The sequence below is a fragment of the Nerophis lumbriciformis genome, linkage group LG07 (assembly GCF_033978685.3).
Source record: "Nerophis lumbriciformis linkage group LG07, RoL_Nlum_v2.1, whole genome shotgun sequence".
NCBI lineage: Eukaryota > Metazoa > Chordata > Actinopteri > Syngnathiformes > Syngnathidae > Nerophis > Nerophis lumbriciformis.
The window spans coordinates 35117501-35135000 of NC_084554.2; the positions used below are offsets into that span (position 1 = coordinate 35117501).

General features: G+C 40.5%; 1 protein-coding gene across 5 annotated transcripts in view; it reads left to right on the forward strand.

The window, feature by feature from the left end:
* LOC133609599 (receptor-type tyrosine-protein phosphatase mu-like) overlaps positions 1-17500 on the forward strand; it is a 98520-nt gene that overhangs the window by 37225 nt on the left and 43795 nt on the right. For all 5 annotated transcript variants that reach the window (XM_061965332.2, XM_061965338.2, XM_061965333.2 and 2 more), the window contains exons 2-9: positions 4860-4976; positions 10748-10918; positions 10986-11095; positions 11449-11527; positions 11825-11940; positions 12823-12997; positions 13359-13471; positions 13579-13759. In XM_061965332.2, the coding sequence (XP_061821316.1) occupies positions 4860-4976; positions 10748-10918; positions 10986-11095; positions 11449-11527; positions 11825-11940; positions 12823-12997; positions 13359-13471; positions 13579-13759 (1062 nt within the window). The remainder of the gene's footprint in view (positions 1-4859; positions 4977-10747; positions 10919-10985; positions 11096-11448; positions 11528-11824; positions 11941-12822; positions 12998-13358; positions 13472-13578; positions 13760-17500) is intronic.

Genomic DNA, 17500 nt, shown 5'->3' on the forward strand with positions numbered 1-17500 from the left:
TTCCTATGTGTATGTGTGAAACAGATGAAACAGGTAAAGTTATGTCTGAAACATTTGGAGTTGAAATCTTTGAATCAGGACATTAAGGTGATGTTTTTAATGCTTGAAATGTGTTGTGTGTGAAACAGATGTTTGAGTTATGTATGAAACAGACTATACTATGTGTGAAACAGGGTGTTATACATGATCCATACTGTATGTACGTACAGATAATGTTGTTATACTGCATGTGAAACAGGTGATAGCAGTGATGCTATGCATGAAACAGGTTTTTGTTACTAATAAATGTGTTACAGGTGATGTCGGTAGTGTGAAACATTTAGTGGTTTTATGCGTAAAATATGTTGTGTGTGTGTTAAACGGATGAAACAGGTGGTGAAATTATCTGTGAATTAGGAGACAGGTCATGTTCTTATGCTTGAAACAGGTTATTTGTGAAAAAGATGATACATGTGATTTTAAGTGTGAAACAATTGATGTGTATTAAACATGATACAGGTCAGGGTTTCCCCTTAATGTAACTGAATGTGGCACGTCGCCACAGCATTTTTATTACCGCTACACCATGAAAATAAGTTTTTTTTTTTACTTGAAAACAAATTAAAGTAATATATTTTATTGTAGCCCACAGAAGAAATCACACAAATTCTGACGCTACTTTTAACATTTATTGCCAATCTTATGATAACAAATGGCACATTTCCAACAGGTTTTACCTCCAATGCAAACACTATGTCTCTGCGCTTCGCCGGACACTTCCTCTTCCTGCCAATCATTTTTCAGGCACGGACGGTGTGTTTGCAAACATGGGAAAAACTGACATCCAATCCAAGCCACACGGACATAAAACATTAACACCAGCTGGTCGTTACAGTATGAATTGATAAATATTGCCTATTATTTGCACACTATTGACAAGTGATGTACCGAAAACTCGACCACCAAAACCGTATGTAAACAAAACGCACGCCATAGTCTGGAGTGTTGTCAACATGTCTGCGATGTGGACGTAATTTTAATATATCCTAGATATTCCCGCGGACAGTCATCTACAAAATGTGCAAATATTAAGAAGACAGTGGCAGCTTTTAAAAAGGGAAAGTCCAAACCTGCCGCAGCAGCGCGAAGCAAGTGTGACGTCATGCTCGCTGCAGCTCACCTTTCGTCAGGGACATCGAGGGACAGAAGTAGTCTCTAAACATGACTACTTTTTATAATAAAACCATAAAAAGATGCTGGATTTGTTGCTCGTTGTTTTTTATTTAAAAAAAACCTAATTAAGTCTCTAGGCACTTGAAAAGATCTCAACAAAGTACATTGTACAAAAAGCTGCAACAATTGAAAATAAAGAAACAGATATCATAGAAAATTACTCGATGATGTCATGGTGACCACGCCTATAACCACGCTTCTGACCACGGCCCCACTACCACATGTATTTTGGCAGTCTAGGGGAAACCCTGCAGGTGGTATGTGTGAAGTGGATGACACAGGTGATGCTGTTTTGTGGGAAACAGGTTGTTATGTTTGAAACAGGTGAAATTCTACGCAGGAGATACAAATGATGTTCATATGCTTGAGACAGGTGATCTGTGTAACAGGTGATGATTGTCATATTATAAGTGAAACAGGTGCTGTTATATGAAATTGGTGACCTTATGTGTGAATCATGTGATACAGGTGATGTTGGTTATGTGAAACAGGTGTTCTTATGCGTAAAATAGGTACTGTGTGTGTAAAACAGGTGATATAATTGATGCTATTTTGTGTAAAACAGGTGATGTGTTTGGAACAGATGAAATTATTATCTGTGAATCAGTAGATACAGGTCATGTTCAGATGCTTGCGACAGGTTGTGTTATGTGTGAAACAGATATCAGAGGTAATCTGAGTAACAGGTGATAACTTTCATAGGTGAAACAGGTGCTGTTATGTGAAACAGTTAATTTGCATGTTAGACATGATACAAGTGATAATTTGTGTGAAGGGGATAATACAGGTGATGCTGTTTTGTGGGAAAAAGGTTATGTTTAAAACAGGTGATGTTATTCTCTATACGTATGTTATTCTCTACACGTATTAGTAAGGATATACAGATGATCTTTTGCTTGAGACAGGTTGTGTTATGTGTAAAACAGATAATAGAGAGGATGTGTGTAACAGGTGATACATGTGATATTAAATAGGATGCAGGTCATATTATGTGAGAGTTTGAGACAGGTGTGTCGGATGTGAAAAACAGGTGAAGTTATTATTTTCGCGTATTAATTAGTTAGTAGATGCAGATGTTGTTACGCATGAAACAGTTGGTATGATATGTGAAACTGATGATAGAGGTGATATGTCCAACTGGTGATACAAGTGATGAAATAGGTAAAGCAGGTGATGTTATGTGTGAGAGAGTTGAGGGTCAGATGTGTGGCACAGGTGATGTTATTTGTGTGAAACAAGTAATACAGCTAATGCTATGTGTAAAACAGGCGGTGGTGCTGTGTGCGAAAGAGGTGATTTTTTTCATGTGTAAAATAGGTGATTCTATGGGTGAAACAGGTGGTATGCTAATGTGTGAAACAGGGTAATACTGTGTGAAACAGGTGATATTGTGTACATTTATGAAAACGGGTGATATTGGTTTATGCAAAACAGTTGAACATGCAGACCTTCAGTAAGATGTTTGTGAAGTTGACGTTGGATCTGAAAACAAATGCACTTCCTGATCAGGGGCGGCGGCCTAATATTCCAACCTTCGACGGTCACCATGGCAACACTAGGTTTTCAGGACATTTGCACTTGATGAACAGTAAACAACAGCAAAGGATGTTGGGAAAAGTCACGTGACCACGGTGGCTGGAGATCAATATTTGACCGATCAATAAATCAAGTGGATGATTGTGCATCGATCAGAGCGCCTTCATCGAGTCTCTAACATGAACGTTAGAAATTTCAGTCACCTGTTTATTGACCACCTGACTGGAGACAATCAATGATGATGAAATGTCTCGCACTTGCGTGCGCACACACACACACACACACACACACACACACACACACACACACACACACACACACACACACACACACACACACACGCACACACACACATTAAGAGAACAAAATGTGTGTCCTCGGGGTGTGTTTCTGTTCCCTGTCATCACTCTGCCAACACACATGTAGCAGCATGGAATGGTATGTGACATGGACATCCCTCCCAAAGCTGTGTGTATGTAAAGGGGAGGGGGTCTTGCTTTCATTTCCTGTCGAAAAACTGGTTGCTCTTAAACACTCTTTTGTTTTCTTCAAAACCACAAGCAAAGTGAGGACACTGCGAGGAGTGGTAGGCACAATGCTAACAAAGGCTGCAGTGGCTTAGGAGGTAGAGCCAGAGGGTTGGCGGTCCCCAGTCACTGCTGCTGTGTCCCAGAGCAAGGCACTTTGTCCACCTGGCCTCAGGGGCTGCCCACACACGCATGTTCAGCTTCACTGACCATAGACCCTGATCCGCTTCCCAGTCGCCACACTGCTCCTCAAATATTAAATGCAAAATAGGCTCCTGCAAAATTCTTCATTAAATTGTGAATGTCTCTCAAATTCCAATTTAAATCAATTAATTTGAATTAGAGTTGAACTGAGATTGCCAACAGGAAGTAGAATTGTAATTACAATTAAAATTGATTTATATAGAATTGAAATGTCAGTTTATAAATTTGCTTTATTCCAATATCATGCTTTACAGTATACAGTGTATTTAATGCAGGACTGTTATACAAAATTCATATGGATATTATTACTATGAGCGTCCTGTATAAATATTTGAATTACAGTACGTGTTTTTCATTGACAATTAAGAATACAAGTATTGTCTATAAAACAGATACTTTAATATATTATAACTTTATAACTTTCATTATAACTCTCAGAATACTTTATACTTTTTCCAAGTATTCAAAATGGAGGGAATTTGAATGTAATATTAAATGTAACATTTTAGTATTCAAGCCAAAGCATTTGTTAAATCTGACAGTCTTTCTGTTACTGGGCTATAAGGAGTTGTAATTATTGATACTTCCTGTAATTCCATTTTAACATCCTTTTGATGGGGAGCCAACTCAATTAAAATTTCAATTATTCAAATGAATTGTATTGAAATTTAAAAAAAATAATTTTTAAATAGATTTTTCCTTTTTTTTTTTAAAGATTTTTTATTTTACATTACCAAGTATACAAAAAACAATTGAAATTACATCACATATAACACAATGATACAAAATAATAAAGAGGGATACAACATATAACTCATAAGTGACTGATTATAATTTCAGAATTTTTATTTTTTTTTTGTTAGTGCCCAGTTTGCTAAGCAGATGGAAATGTCTGTCATTTTCAAAAATGTATTCTCTTATTCGAGGTGTTTTCTTTGACCATTTGCATTTGTGAATATAATGTTTTGCATGGTTAATAAATACGTTTAGAATATATTTCACATCAGTGTCTCTATCATATCCAAATAAAATCTTTTTTTTTCTATACCTACTTGAACTGTTGCTATTTTATTAAAAGGTGATTACATTTCAAACCCTTCAGAGGCGTGAATGTATGCATTAAAAAAATAGGTGTAAAATAGTTTTGTCAAATAAGTTACAAAAAGCACATAAAAGATAGATGTTATGGATGCATGTTCTCCAAACACATTCAAATTCCTAATTGAGAATTTTGCACCAGCCTCATGCGACCGACAGATTTCATGCATGTTAGAAATACAGCCTTATAACTAAGGCAGTGAACAAAGAGCTAACATGTCCAGCCACCTGCACGATGTTTTGCGATTAGTCTAATCGAGCGTCTTGCTGTCTGTCTTTCAGCATGTCTTTTCGGTCACGGTCCTGACTGCAGTCTGGTCCAGTCCAAAGAAGAGGACTTGGACTGGGAGCAAGGAGACCCTCAGGACAGAGCGGCGGGCGAGCAGTGGTTCCCTACAGGTACAATTCTGCCTGCCAGGTGTCCCTCATGGAACCTTCCTAAAGCTCATGTTCTTTGAGAAAGATGGATTGGATCATAAAGCGCTGTTTGGACTTCAACACGACTTCCATTTTGAAATTGCTTGATTAAACAAGCTTTGTCACAATTAATTATAACCTAGCACATGGCCTCTTAAATACTGGCAGGGGGATTTGTTTTACTCAACTGCAGAGAGTTCAAGGTGGTTGAGATGATAAATATTTAGAATACATTTTAATAAATAAGTAGTGTTATTAAATTAAATGATTCATGTAGTAGATAATGCACACACACACACACACACACACACACACACACACACACACACACACACACACACACACATGTCCTCTTCTTTTATTGGGGATTAAAAGAGGCACCGTGTAAGCTTTCTGTTATCTTTCTTCACTGTGCACTTGAATGCAGCACCAAAGACAATCTGCAGCTTTTCTTATCTTGCAACACTTTCTCCTCTGACTTATGGACGGACACTTCACACTCCGTTGCACACATAAGTGTGTGTGTGTATGGGGCGAGAGCGAGAGAGACGCCGTTTGTCACATGCTCACCGAGGTTACACTGCTGACGAATGAGAATGCAGCGCTCTTAAATCAGGCAGCCAATCACGTAAGAGACAATGTGAGCGAGGACACACAGAGTGGACGTGCTTACTGTCCTATTTCAACTGATTTATTAGGGAGGGGGGGTCTCGCCTTTCTTTTCATCTATACCTGTGTGTCGGTGTGACTAATTGCAGCCAATGGAGGCAATCAGACAGCACACGCACACACACACACGCACGCACACACACAGAAGAGTATCTGTAATGAAGGCGCTCACTATCATGGTGTTCAAAACAGACTACTTTTCTGATTCCTGTCTTTGCAGAGTTATCTTTAAAGTACCTGCTGACTATTTATTTGCACATTTATACTTACACATGACATTTCAGAAGCATGTATCATGTACCATGTAGCATTTAACACACTCCTCTATTGTCACTGGGCAGATGGCATTTGACTTTGGTGATAAATCTTCTTCAATGGACACTTTTTAAATGGAAGTTCTGCATGTGTTTTTTATGGCCACAGGGTTGGTGGCTCTAACTCTTTTTCTTTTGTTTTTTTCCCGGTTTTCTTCTCTAGCTCCTCCACACGGACACGCACACGCACACGCACACACACACGCGCGCGCCGGCCAGCGGTGTGTGCCATTTAATGTTCTTATAAATGGTACAAGTTCAATCTATTCGGAAGCGTGTTGCATTCCCTCTTTGCTGTCAGTGTGAACAACAGTCATCTCCTGTAATGCCCTTAGTGTACACACACAAACACACACAAAGGCAGGCATCAGATTGCTTGGTGCTTAGTTTGTAGTGAAATAAATAGGAATAATGTGTGTTGATTATTGTAAACATCCATTATATGTTGTGTTAATTCATTCAATGGCAAAAAATTAAACACTAATAAGCTTTATTTGAATTGACCACGTTGACATTTTGAAATGCCGTGGCAACCACAATGTTAGTCAGTCACGCGGCTGCGCTTGCTCATTGATTTACTCCACTTTTGTGTGTGTGTGTGTGTGTGTGCGTGTGTTTGTGTCTCTGCTGAGTTCAGGGTATATTAATATTTCTAATAGGAGCGTTATCAGCTCAGTGCCAGATGTACACAAAACACACACACACACACACACATGCTGAAGCTTGAAGGCAACCCCCGCCACGTACAAACACACACACATACACACACACTAGCTGTGAATGTTTGATATTCCCATAATGCTTTTGTGCGTCAAAGAGACCTGGAGGTCAAAATAACTTTTTTGTGTGTTCAGTGCGCACACACACACACACACACACACACACACACACACACACACACACACACACACACACACACACACACACACACTCAGGTAAACACAGTTTAAATGTAAACAGGGTTTGAATTTTTCATCTGTTTGCCACCTGAAAATGTGTGTGTGTGTGTGTGTGTGTGTGTGTGTGTGTGTGTGTGTGTGTGTGTGTGTGTGTGTGTGTGTGTGTTTCGGGGTTAATGAGTGTTTATCAGCATGTCGGCATGCACATTCCCTTTGAATACACATGCAAGTGTGTGTGTGTGTGTGTGTGTGTGTGTGTGTGTAAAGCCACTATGGTGCCAGTGAAGTCAGTAGAGGTGGGAGTGCGGCAGCATCCAACCAATCAGACGCAAACTCATGCCGGCCTTTTATTGGCTGCTTGAAATACTAATTGTGTTAATTAAATTAATTGTTGCTGTTGTTGACTTTTATCTTGCTACATGCTAACAGGACATGCTAGCTGTCTGTCATTGACTTACTGACTTGATCTTCCAATGGGTTTTTCTAATTTTGTCACATGGCTGTGACCCCGAAGGGAATAAGCGGTAGGAAATGGATGGATGGGTGGATGGGCTGTGAATGACATTTGTGGCGCCCCCTACAGGTTGTGATGAAACTGCTTTCGAACATATGCTAGCATAGGGGTTCTTAACCTTTTTGACTTTTCCACTACAGAGGGGCCCAGGGCCCACTCAAATAAAATGTTTTATTTTAATCTTATTCAGTGATATTATCTAACGTACTTACAGTTTACAACCTTGTCAAATAATATGAAACCATGTGTTAATCACAAAGATTATTTGTTTAGCACCCGTGTGTGTGTGTGTGTGTGTGTGTGTGTGTGTGTGTGTGTGTGTGTGTGTGTGTGTGTGTGTGTGTGTGTGTGTGTTTGTGTGTTTGTGTGTGTGTGTGTGCTGATTACAAAAATAATTACCAACCAAATATACTGCATAAGAAGGGACTCATGAAAACTGACAAAAATTTATTTACGGCCCAACATGGTTAAGAAACACTGTGCTAGCATACATGTAAAATATCCTCAACGTTTTATAATCAATAGACAAATTGACAATGACTTATGGGTAATTACCGTATTTTCCGGACTATGGAGGGCACTGTGATATAAGCCGCACCAGCGAAATTCTAGACGAAAAAAATAATTTTTCCCCATATTAGCCGCACCAGACCATAAGTCACAGATATACAGGTAAAAGCCAGTAAATTAGAATATTTTGAAAAACTTGATTTATTTCAGTAATTGCATTCAAAAGGTGTAACTTGTACATTATATTTATTCATTGCACACAGACTGATGCATTCAAATGTTTATTTCATTTAATTTTGATGATTTGAAGTGGCAACAAATGAAAATCCAAAATTCCGTGTGTCACAAAATTAGAATATTACTTAAGGCTAATACAAAAAAGGGATTTTTAGAAATGTTGGCCAACTGAAAAGTATGAAAATGAAAAATATGAGCATGTACAATACTCAATACTTGGTTGGAGCTCCTTTTGCCTCAATTACTGCGTTAATGCGGCGTGGCATGGAGTCAATTAGTTTCTGGCACTGGTCAGGTGTTATGAGAGCCCAGGTTGCTCTGATAGTGGCCTTCAACTCTTCTGCGTTTTTGGGTCTGGCATTCTGCATCTTCCTTTTCACAATACCCCACAGATTTTCTATGGGGCTAAGGTCATGGGAGTTGGCGGGCCAATTTAGAACAGAAATACCATGGTCCGTAAACCAGGCACGGGTAGATTTTGCGCTGTGTGCAGGCGCCAAGTCCTGTTGGAACTTGAAATCTCCATCTCCATAGAGCAGGTCAGCAGCAGGAAGCATGAAGTGCTCTAAAACTTGCTGGTAGACGACTGCGTTGACCCTGGATCTCAGGAAACAGAGTGGACCGACACCAGTAGATGACATGGCACCCCAAACCATCACCCAACCATGCAAATTTTGCATTTCCTTTGGAAATCGAGGTCCCAGAGTCTGGAGGAAGACAGGAGAGGCACAGGATCCACGTTGCCTGAAGTCTAGTGTAAAGTTTCCACCATCAGTGATGGTTTGGGGTGCCATGTCATCTGCTGGTGTCGGTCCACTCTGTTTCCTGAGATCCAGGGTCAACGCAGCCGTCTACCAGCAAGTTTTAGAGCACTTCATGCTTCCTGCTGCTGACCTGCTCTATGGAGATGGAGATTTCAAGTTCCAACAGGACTTGGCGCCTGCACACAGCGCAAAATCTACCCGTGCCTGGTTTACGGACCATGGTATTTCTGTTCTAAATTGGCCCGCCAACTCCCCTGACCTTAGCCCCATAGAAAATCTGTGGGGTATTGTGAAAAGGAAGATGCAGAATGCCAGACCCAAAAACGCAGAAGAGTTGAAGGCCACTATCAGAGCAACCTGGGCTCTCATAACACCTGAGCAGTGCCAGAAACTCATCGACTCCATGCCACGCCGCATTAACGCAGTAATTGAGGCAAAAGGAGCTCCAACCAAGTATTGAGTATTGTACATGCTCATATTTTTCATTTTCATACTTTTCAGTTGGCCAACATTTCTAAAAATCCCTTTTTTGTATTAGCCTTAAGTAATATTCTAATTTTGTGACACACGGAATTTTGGATTTTCATTTGTTGCCACTTCAAATCATCAAAATTAAATGAAATAAACATTTGAATGCATCAGTCTGTGTGCAATGAATAAATATAATGTACAAGTTACACCTTTTGAATGCAATTACTGAAATAAATCAAGTTTTTCAAAATATTCTAATTTACTGGCTTTTACCTGTATACCTTGCAAAATGAGTTGTTAACACAGTAAGATTCTGTAAATGTGTACTTACATACCTTAATTGTTTCCAAATGATGTCTGTAACACGGCAGTAAAACGAGGGTTTAAACAAAACAGAAGTCATCGTCATGGACCCACTAACTGCGGAAGCTAGCACTCCAATCAGCTAAACAGGCTCAATAACTCCACGGTGACGTCTTGGTGGATTTACTGAGACATTTGTGAAACTAAAACAATCCAAAAATAATGCCGTTGTAAGTTATTATTAATAAGACAGACACTCGTAAATGTGTTAGCATATTACTTAATGCTGACGACCCTAGCGTCATTACAATACAATAGCACGCACAAATATGCATGAAAACACTCCTACAGACATCACACATGGGATGCTTTTGTAAGTATAAATAGTTGTAGTTATATTGTAAAAATTACAAACGTTGCTTGGAGTGATGAATTAAGAATCCATACGAGTAGAAAATGCTGTGCACGGCTAGAATACTGAACAGTACTCAGGTTAGGAGAAAAAGCACTGCCGATAAATGGAAGGACACTGCAGCACCTGCAGTGAGCAAATTCGTCCAAAAAATGCCACCATAGCACAAACAATAAAACACCCGGTCAGTGTTTTTGTTTGTATTTTTTTTATAAAATTATCTTTATTATTGCCGTCAGCGAAGAAAAATCCATAATTTATCCAAACCTTCTTCGAAGCCGCAGGGTGCAAAATTTTGGAAAAAAGTAGCTGTTTATAATTCCCAACTTACTTTAGTTGGCGATATGTTTTGGTCCAAGTTTTTCAGCCAATCTTGGTTATTTTATACATTTTACACACATGCTTGTCAGTACCCAAAACTGTGTGCACCGAATTCGGTGGTTATTCAGCTAAACATTTATAAATTCCAGTTGGTATTTTGTAGAGTGCACATACAACACAGTGGGAGTGCATGTTTTCACACATTTTCACCCTTTTGGGTGCAACGGTTCAGTAGTAAAAGAGTTAGCTTACACAAACCAATTTATGCGTCAGGTGGTGAACTTCCCCTGCTAGCTATAGCTTTTTGTGTCAAGGCGATGACTCACAACCTCTGTCCAGGCTCCTCCCCTTACCTGTACGTGAACACGACGGGTCGCTATAGCGGCCAACGCGCCCATCTGCTGCTGCCGCCACTCAAAGAGAACGACACGCACTGCATCAACTTCATGTTCTATCAGGTGGCAGAGCGTGAGGGAGCCATGGCAGCCACGCTGAACATCTACGTCAAAGGTACGCACACAGTGCGGTGGACCAGGAGGTCTCCACAGATGCCAACATTTGTTTGTGTGCGCTACAGAGAACAACAGTCCTCTGGGTATTCCTGTCTTTAACTCGTCTGGCCCCGCCCAACACACCTGGAAAGGGGTGGAGCTTGCTGTGTCCACCTTCTGGCCTAATTACTACCAGGCAAGATACACACACACACACACACACACACACACACACACACACACACACACACACACACACACACACACACACACACACACACACACACACAGGCAGGGAGTAATTAAAATAACTTTTTAGAGGAACACACTTACAGATCACAACAGCAGGCGTTTAATTAACTGTCACAATAAGAGTCAACTCCTGTTTGAGTGGCAAAGAAAACAAAGATGGAGGGCTGGAAGTTTGTTTGTGTACTTGGTAACAAAGCTGTAATGTACTTTACATTTGGACATTCACACTTACCTCTGCTGTTGTTGTTGTAGCGACAGTGTTGTTGTTGTTATCAATGGTATTTTTTGGCTAATCAGGTTGTGTTCGAGGCTGTCAGCAGCGGGCACAGAGGGGGCGTGGCCATCAGAGACATCACACTGCAGGGACACCAGTGCAGTAAGTACACACACTAGACCCCCTCCTCGGTGCTTGATTGGATAACAACGTTATCGTGTGCATCAAAGAATCAAGGTCACTGTGTTGTGTGTGTGTGTGTTAAGACAGGGGAGTTCATTAGCATGTAAATTGATTGGCCTGGGCTTTGATGTTCTCATTCCAAAATCTACTTTCATGTCAACACAAACACACACACACACACACACAAACACACACTCACGTGAACACGACAGATTGATATTAGTTAGTCATGATATTTGTGTGACCTTTGCCCCGTGTGTGTTTTTGTGTCATAAGTGAGCACGCCTCACTTCTTGCACATCAAAGGTGTGGAAGTGAACGCGGGACAGACGGCCATGTTTGCGTGCACCGTCAACGGACGCCCTCAGAGCAATGTGCAACTCTTCCTGCAGGTACGAATCGCGTACCGAGCTCCGGTCCTAAAAACAGCAGTGTGCTCCTGTCATATTGTTGTAGCAGAGCGCTCTTCATTTTAAAGGATCTTTGACCAGCGTTTTTGCAGAAATTGTCTAGCCCAGTGGTTCTTAACCTGGGTTCGATCGAACCCTAGGGGTTCCCGACACTCCCGACTCATCGTGTAAATAAAAACTTCTCCCTATCGGCGTATTACGGATACGGCAACAGCAGAAGTCACACTGATTTGCAGGTGTGTAATTTGTTGTGAGTTTATGCACTGTGTTGGTTTTGTTCTTTGAACAAGGTGATGTTCATGCACGGTTCATTTTGTGCACCAGTAAAAAGACATGGTAACACTTTAGTATTGGGAACATAGTCACCATTAATTAGTTGCTTATTAACATGCAAATGAGTAACATATTGGCTCTTAACTAGTCATTATTAAGTACTTATTAATGCCTTATTCGGCATGGCCTTATTATAACCCTAACCATCTTACCCTGGCCCTAACCCTCTAACCCTAACCAAATAACTCTAAATTAAGTCTTTGTTACTTAGAATATGTTCCCCTAGTGTCCAAAAACTCTAAATTAAGTCTTTGTTACTTAGAATATGTTCCCCATACTAAAGTGTTACCAAAAACATATAACTTTGTCTTGAATTTGAAAAAAAATTTAAAAAATTGTGTTTTTCACTAAAGAAGGGTTCGGTGAATGCGCATATGAAACTGGTGGGGTTCGGTACCTCCAACAAGGTTAAGAACCACTGGTCTAGCCCCTACTCCTTAACTTTCTTACAATATGGTCCCCAAAATGTTTTTCAGTACTTCAATGGCACTGATCTATGGTTATCATCATCATTTGTTTGCTTATGTCTAGGGTATGAACGGCCGTCAAGCCATCGTCAGGGAAACCAAGCCTGTCAACTCGCGCCGTTACGTAGCCACCTTCGACGTGGACAACACCACCAAAGGCGACTCCGGACGCTATCGATGCATCGGCCAATCGGATCGCGGCGTAGGCGTTTCCTCGTACGCTGACCTCACTGTCAAACGTAAGCATTGTCTTTGTTGATGTTGATAAGTTTGAGCAAAAGTTTGTCAAAGCTTGTTAATTTTAGTGAAGTGTGATTACTCTCTACACTCAAAGCTCTGTGATGTCTGCATGAATGTGATACACACACTGTTACACACTTATTGTACGTGTCTGTGTGTGTGTGTGTGTGTGAAGTGGGTCAGGAGGAAGTAGAGCAGCACCACCGGGGATTGTGGGTAATAAATTCCAGGTCTACCGTGACTCGCCGAAGGTCACGAATATTAATTAACTCGTTAACTCCTTCCTTCCCTTGTTAGGAGAGGCCAAAGAAAGTGTGTGTGCGTGTGTTGAGATTCATCCTGGTTGTGTCTGTCCCTCAGAGCCGCCAGTCCCCATCGCCCCCCCTCAGCTAACAGCAGTGGGTGCCACATACCTGTGGATCCAACTCAACGCCAACTCCATCAATGGAGACGGTCCAATTATAGAGAGAGAGGTGAGTGGACAAGTCTAGAACCTCCACAGGACCATTTAGACTCGAAAGACCTCTCATTTCTTAGCCTGTCCTGACTGTGGAATATGTGGGTGTTTGTTTTTTTCAAGGTGGAATACCGCACCATGGCGGGCATGTTGATTGACACCACACCTGTGGACAAGCCCACCCACAAGATCGGACACCTGGACCCTGACACGGAGTACGAGATCAGCGTTCTGCTCACCAGACCCCTGGAGGGAGGCACAGGGAACCCCGGGCCACCTCTGCGGGCTCGCACAAAGTGTGCAGGTAAGCGACCAATCAGAGAACAGCATTGCAGTATCTGCCAAAGTGAATACACACCACAAATTTCACCAACCATTGTGTAGCTATTTAAGGGACAATGCAGAAATGAGTCCTTAATGAACCACAGCGCCCGAGTGCTGGCAGCACTCATGCACCTCCAGACCATGCTTGACTGTCGGCAAGACACATTACTCTCATTTGCATGTTGACTCATTGTCGGTGCATAGTAAATATGTACTGTTATACAAGCTGTACACTGACTGCTGTAAAGCACATCCATGTTTACTTCCTCTTATGTTGTCATTTGAGGAAATATACTGGAATAACTGCTGACAAAAATGTAAAGGTTGTACCGACTTTTGCCAGATATTGTACATTAACATGCTGTGCTAGCCTTTGTTTGCTCGTTACATTAGCATACTTTAGTAGCAAGTTAGCAGAGCTCATCAGGTGGCTAATGGTTAGCGATGAGGTCATTAAAACTGTGAGGCAGATGAGGCTTTGTTAGCTCTGTGCTCATTAGCCTCTAATGGCAGCAGTGTACACATCAGCGTGTGTGTTAAAAACAGCAATTAACAGCTAATTATCGATCCACACCAGTGTTGTTTATGATCTTTTTAAGCACCATTCTTTTATTTATTTCTTTATGAAATGAGAATGTTTATTCGTAAGACGGTGTCAGGCTTGAACACACACACACACACACACACACACACACACACACACACACACACACACACACACACCTACACGGGCCACAGTGGAGAACGTTGTCAAGTTCTGATGGTTCTAGATGAAAGAACATCTGTCACCGCGTTGGTTGCTCTCCTATAAGCTCCGCCCCTCAGGACTGTGCAGCCGTAAACAAACGGCCCTCTGGGAGCCTACGCAGGAAACCCAAAAGATACAAGTGAAAGATGTGTGTGTGGTTGTGTGTGTGTGTGTGTGTGTATGGGGCGATGACTGGTGTGTCACTCACACACACACAGACGCGCACACACACACACACTCAGCGTGATGATTTACGCTCTGATAACACTCGTCTGTCATCAAGTCACTTTTATTTATTCATCTTACTGCGGATGAATTATACAGTTTGTGTGTGTTAAATAATGAATTAGTGTGTCCATCAAACAAGCTTTGTGACTTTAAGCCCATGGAGGCGACTCAGTGTGATGCCACTTGCAAAAAAAAAACTTGCATAAACTTCTTTTGTCAAAATGGACGCACAAAGAATCAATTCTGCTTGAAACAATGCAGTAAAGCAGTCAGAAAAGACTAACAATGTTGATTTTTTAAACATTACTGTTTTGTCATTATTTGGGGCCATCAAACAGCGTATCTCCAGATAGACAGAAAAACATAAAAGTTACATTACATACATTTTTTAATCCAGAATTTGTAAATGGAATTGGACATTTAAAAGAAAGTTTTTTCATGTAGTTAATCACTTAAAAAATATTATTTTGTAATAAATATTACTATTGATAAAAGGCAAAATTATGAATTTTCCTTAAAAATGAGCAGCGGAAAACATAAGTTCATTTTTTCAAAATCAATATTTCCATCATTTTGACAATAAAATCTGAATCTTCCACATAAAACACACCCAGAGACACACGCGTGTGTTAACATCCATTAAAGTCTGTGTGTTGTTTGTCCAGGCTTTTAGAATATTCCGTATCAATATTTCACTTTCATTCTTTTTTGCACTTCACATTTTCACGCTCGACTCGTCCAGCAAACATTCCAAAGCTTTTTAGACCTTTTACATCTCGATCTCTATTTTTATTTGTATCATTGCGACTCTTTCAATTGGATCTGAGTGTGTGCGTGTGTGTGTGTGTGCGCACTTTGGATATTCCATCCCTTTCTATCTGGAACGTGTTTGTTTGAGTGACATGCTCGCGGAGGTCATCCATCACTTGTGCTGCTCCTCCTCCTCATCATCGGCTTCATCGCCGCATCGAGCTCAGATCAAATCTGCTGTAAATGAAAAATTAAACCTCCTCCTCCTCCTCGCCGAGTCACCTTCAAACGGCCGACGGCGTGTCTTTTTCTTCCTCAAAGCGGCCAATCTGAACAAAAACTTTGCCTTTAAATGACAAAATGAATAGGAATATGTGCAACATAATGTATGTTTCATTCCAAAATATTATTTTTGTCACCAACAGAACAATTTTGCAACAGAAAATATAAGTCTATATGTAAGTCTAAATATAAGTAACATATTTATTGTTAATCACATAGCTAAAATGTAGGTGATAGATAATTATTGTCTTTTAAGGGGAACTGCACTTTTTCATGTCATCGAGTTTTGCCCACAATCCTTATGTAGGACAAGAACACATGTTTTTCTTGGTTTTATGCATTCTAACTCGTAAATAAACATTATCAAAAGTCAGTTAAAGTACAAGTAGAATGGAAAAACAAATTTCCTCTATAATGACGCTATTATAATATATATCTGTTTTATGACAACAAAAGACAAAATGTACCAGTAAATAGATATGTTACAAATAGTATCAATCTCACAGAGATTCTCGAGCCATTTTGAGAGATAATGAGGAAGCCAGTCACGTGATCCGTGACAAAGTTAGAAACCAGAGATCCCTTCCCCATCAACAACAATGCTAATCATGTAATCATGCAGACTTTGTGAGAGCCAACAACGATTACTTTGGGTAAAAATGATAATCCAGAACCTTATATTTTTGAGCCCGAACTCAAGAGGGATGAGCAATACATTTTAGAAGCCGTATGCTACACGGATATAGCATGATTGAAACACTATAGCATCAGCAGCATTGCTAGGTTCTAAACATACAAACTAACCATAATAAACCGTAATAAAACAAAGACTAAATGTATTATTTCCACTCTCGCTGGGATACAGACTGACGGGACGCTCACATATTTTAGATGACGATTCAATCGCAATCCTCACAAAAAGTTGAAAAAACGTTGCCTCAACAAGCGTCTTTTTTGCCATCTCGGGGGATATCAAAGTCGACCAGCCTCTCGGTCCATGGCCACATTTATTTACTACCAGGTGAGACATGCATGAATTATAATCTAGAATTAACTTTTACCAAGTTTGAGACAAAGCAGAAGCAGCCACCAGCTCAGTGTGTCAACAATAGCAGCGTAAACTAGTATTAGCTCCTGCTATCAATGCGCCGCTAAAATAGGCCGTCTGTGTTAGCGCCTATAATAACAATATCACTCATATTTGATTAATATTCAGGTCACAACATGTAAATGGAGTATTGTTGGCGGTTTCTGGGTGTTTTTAGAGGGCATAATGGGTGCAATAGAGGACCCTCGATCTGTTAACTCAATTGTTAGCTATTCATTTAAGATTTCAAATGCATAAAATGAAGTAAAGTGAAGTGAATAATAATTATATAGAGCTTTCCTCTAGAGACTCAAGGCGCTTTACATAGTGAAACCCATTATCTACATCTTTAAGCTACATTTAAACCACTGTGAGTGGCACTGGGAGAAGGTGGGTAAAGGGTTTTGCCCAAGGACACAACGGCAGTGACGAGCATAGCGGAAGCGGGGATCGAACTTGGAACCCTGAAGTTGCTGGCACGAGCCACACTGTTGTCTTACGTAAGGATTGTGAATGATAGACACCACATCTCTTACCAATTTTTGCACATTTCCAGTATGACTGATCTGATAATAAGGTCAGATTTCAGAAGCGTTCCCATCCTGACGTCATCCGACCTTGAATCT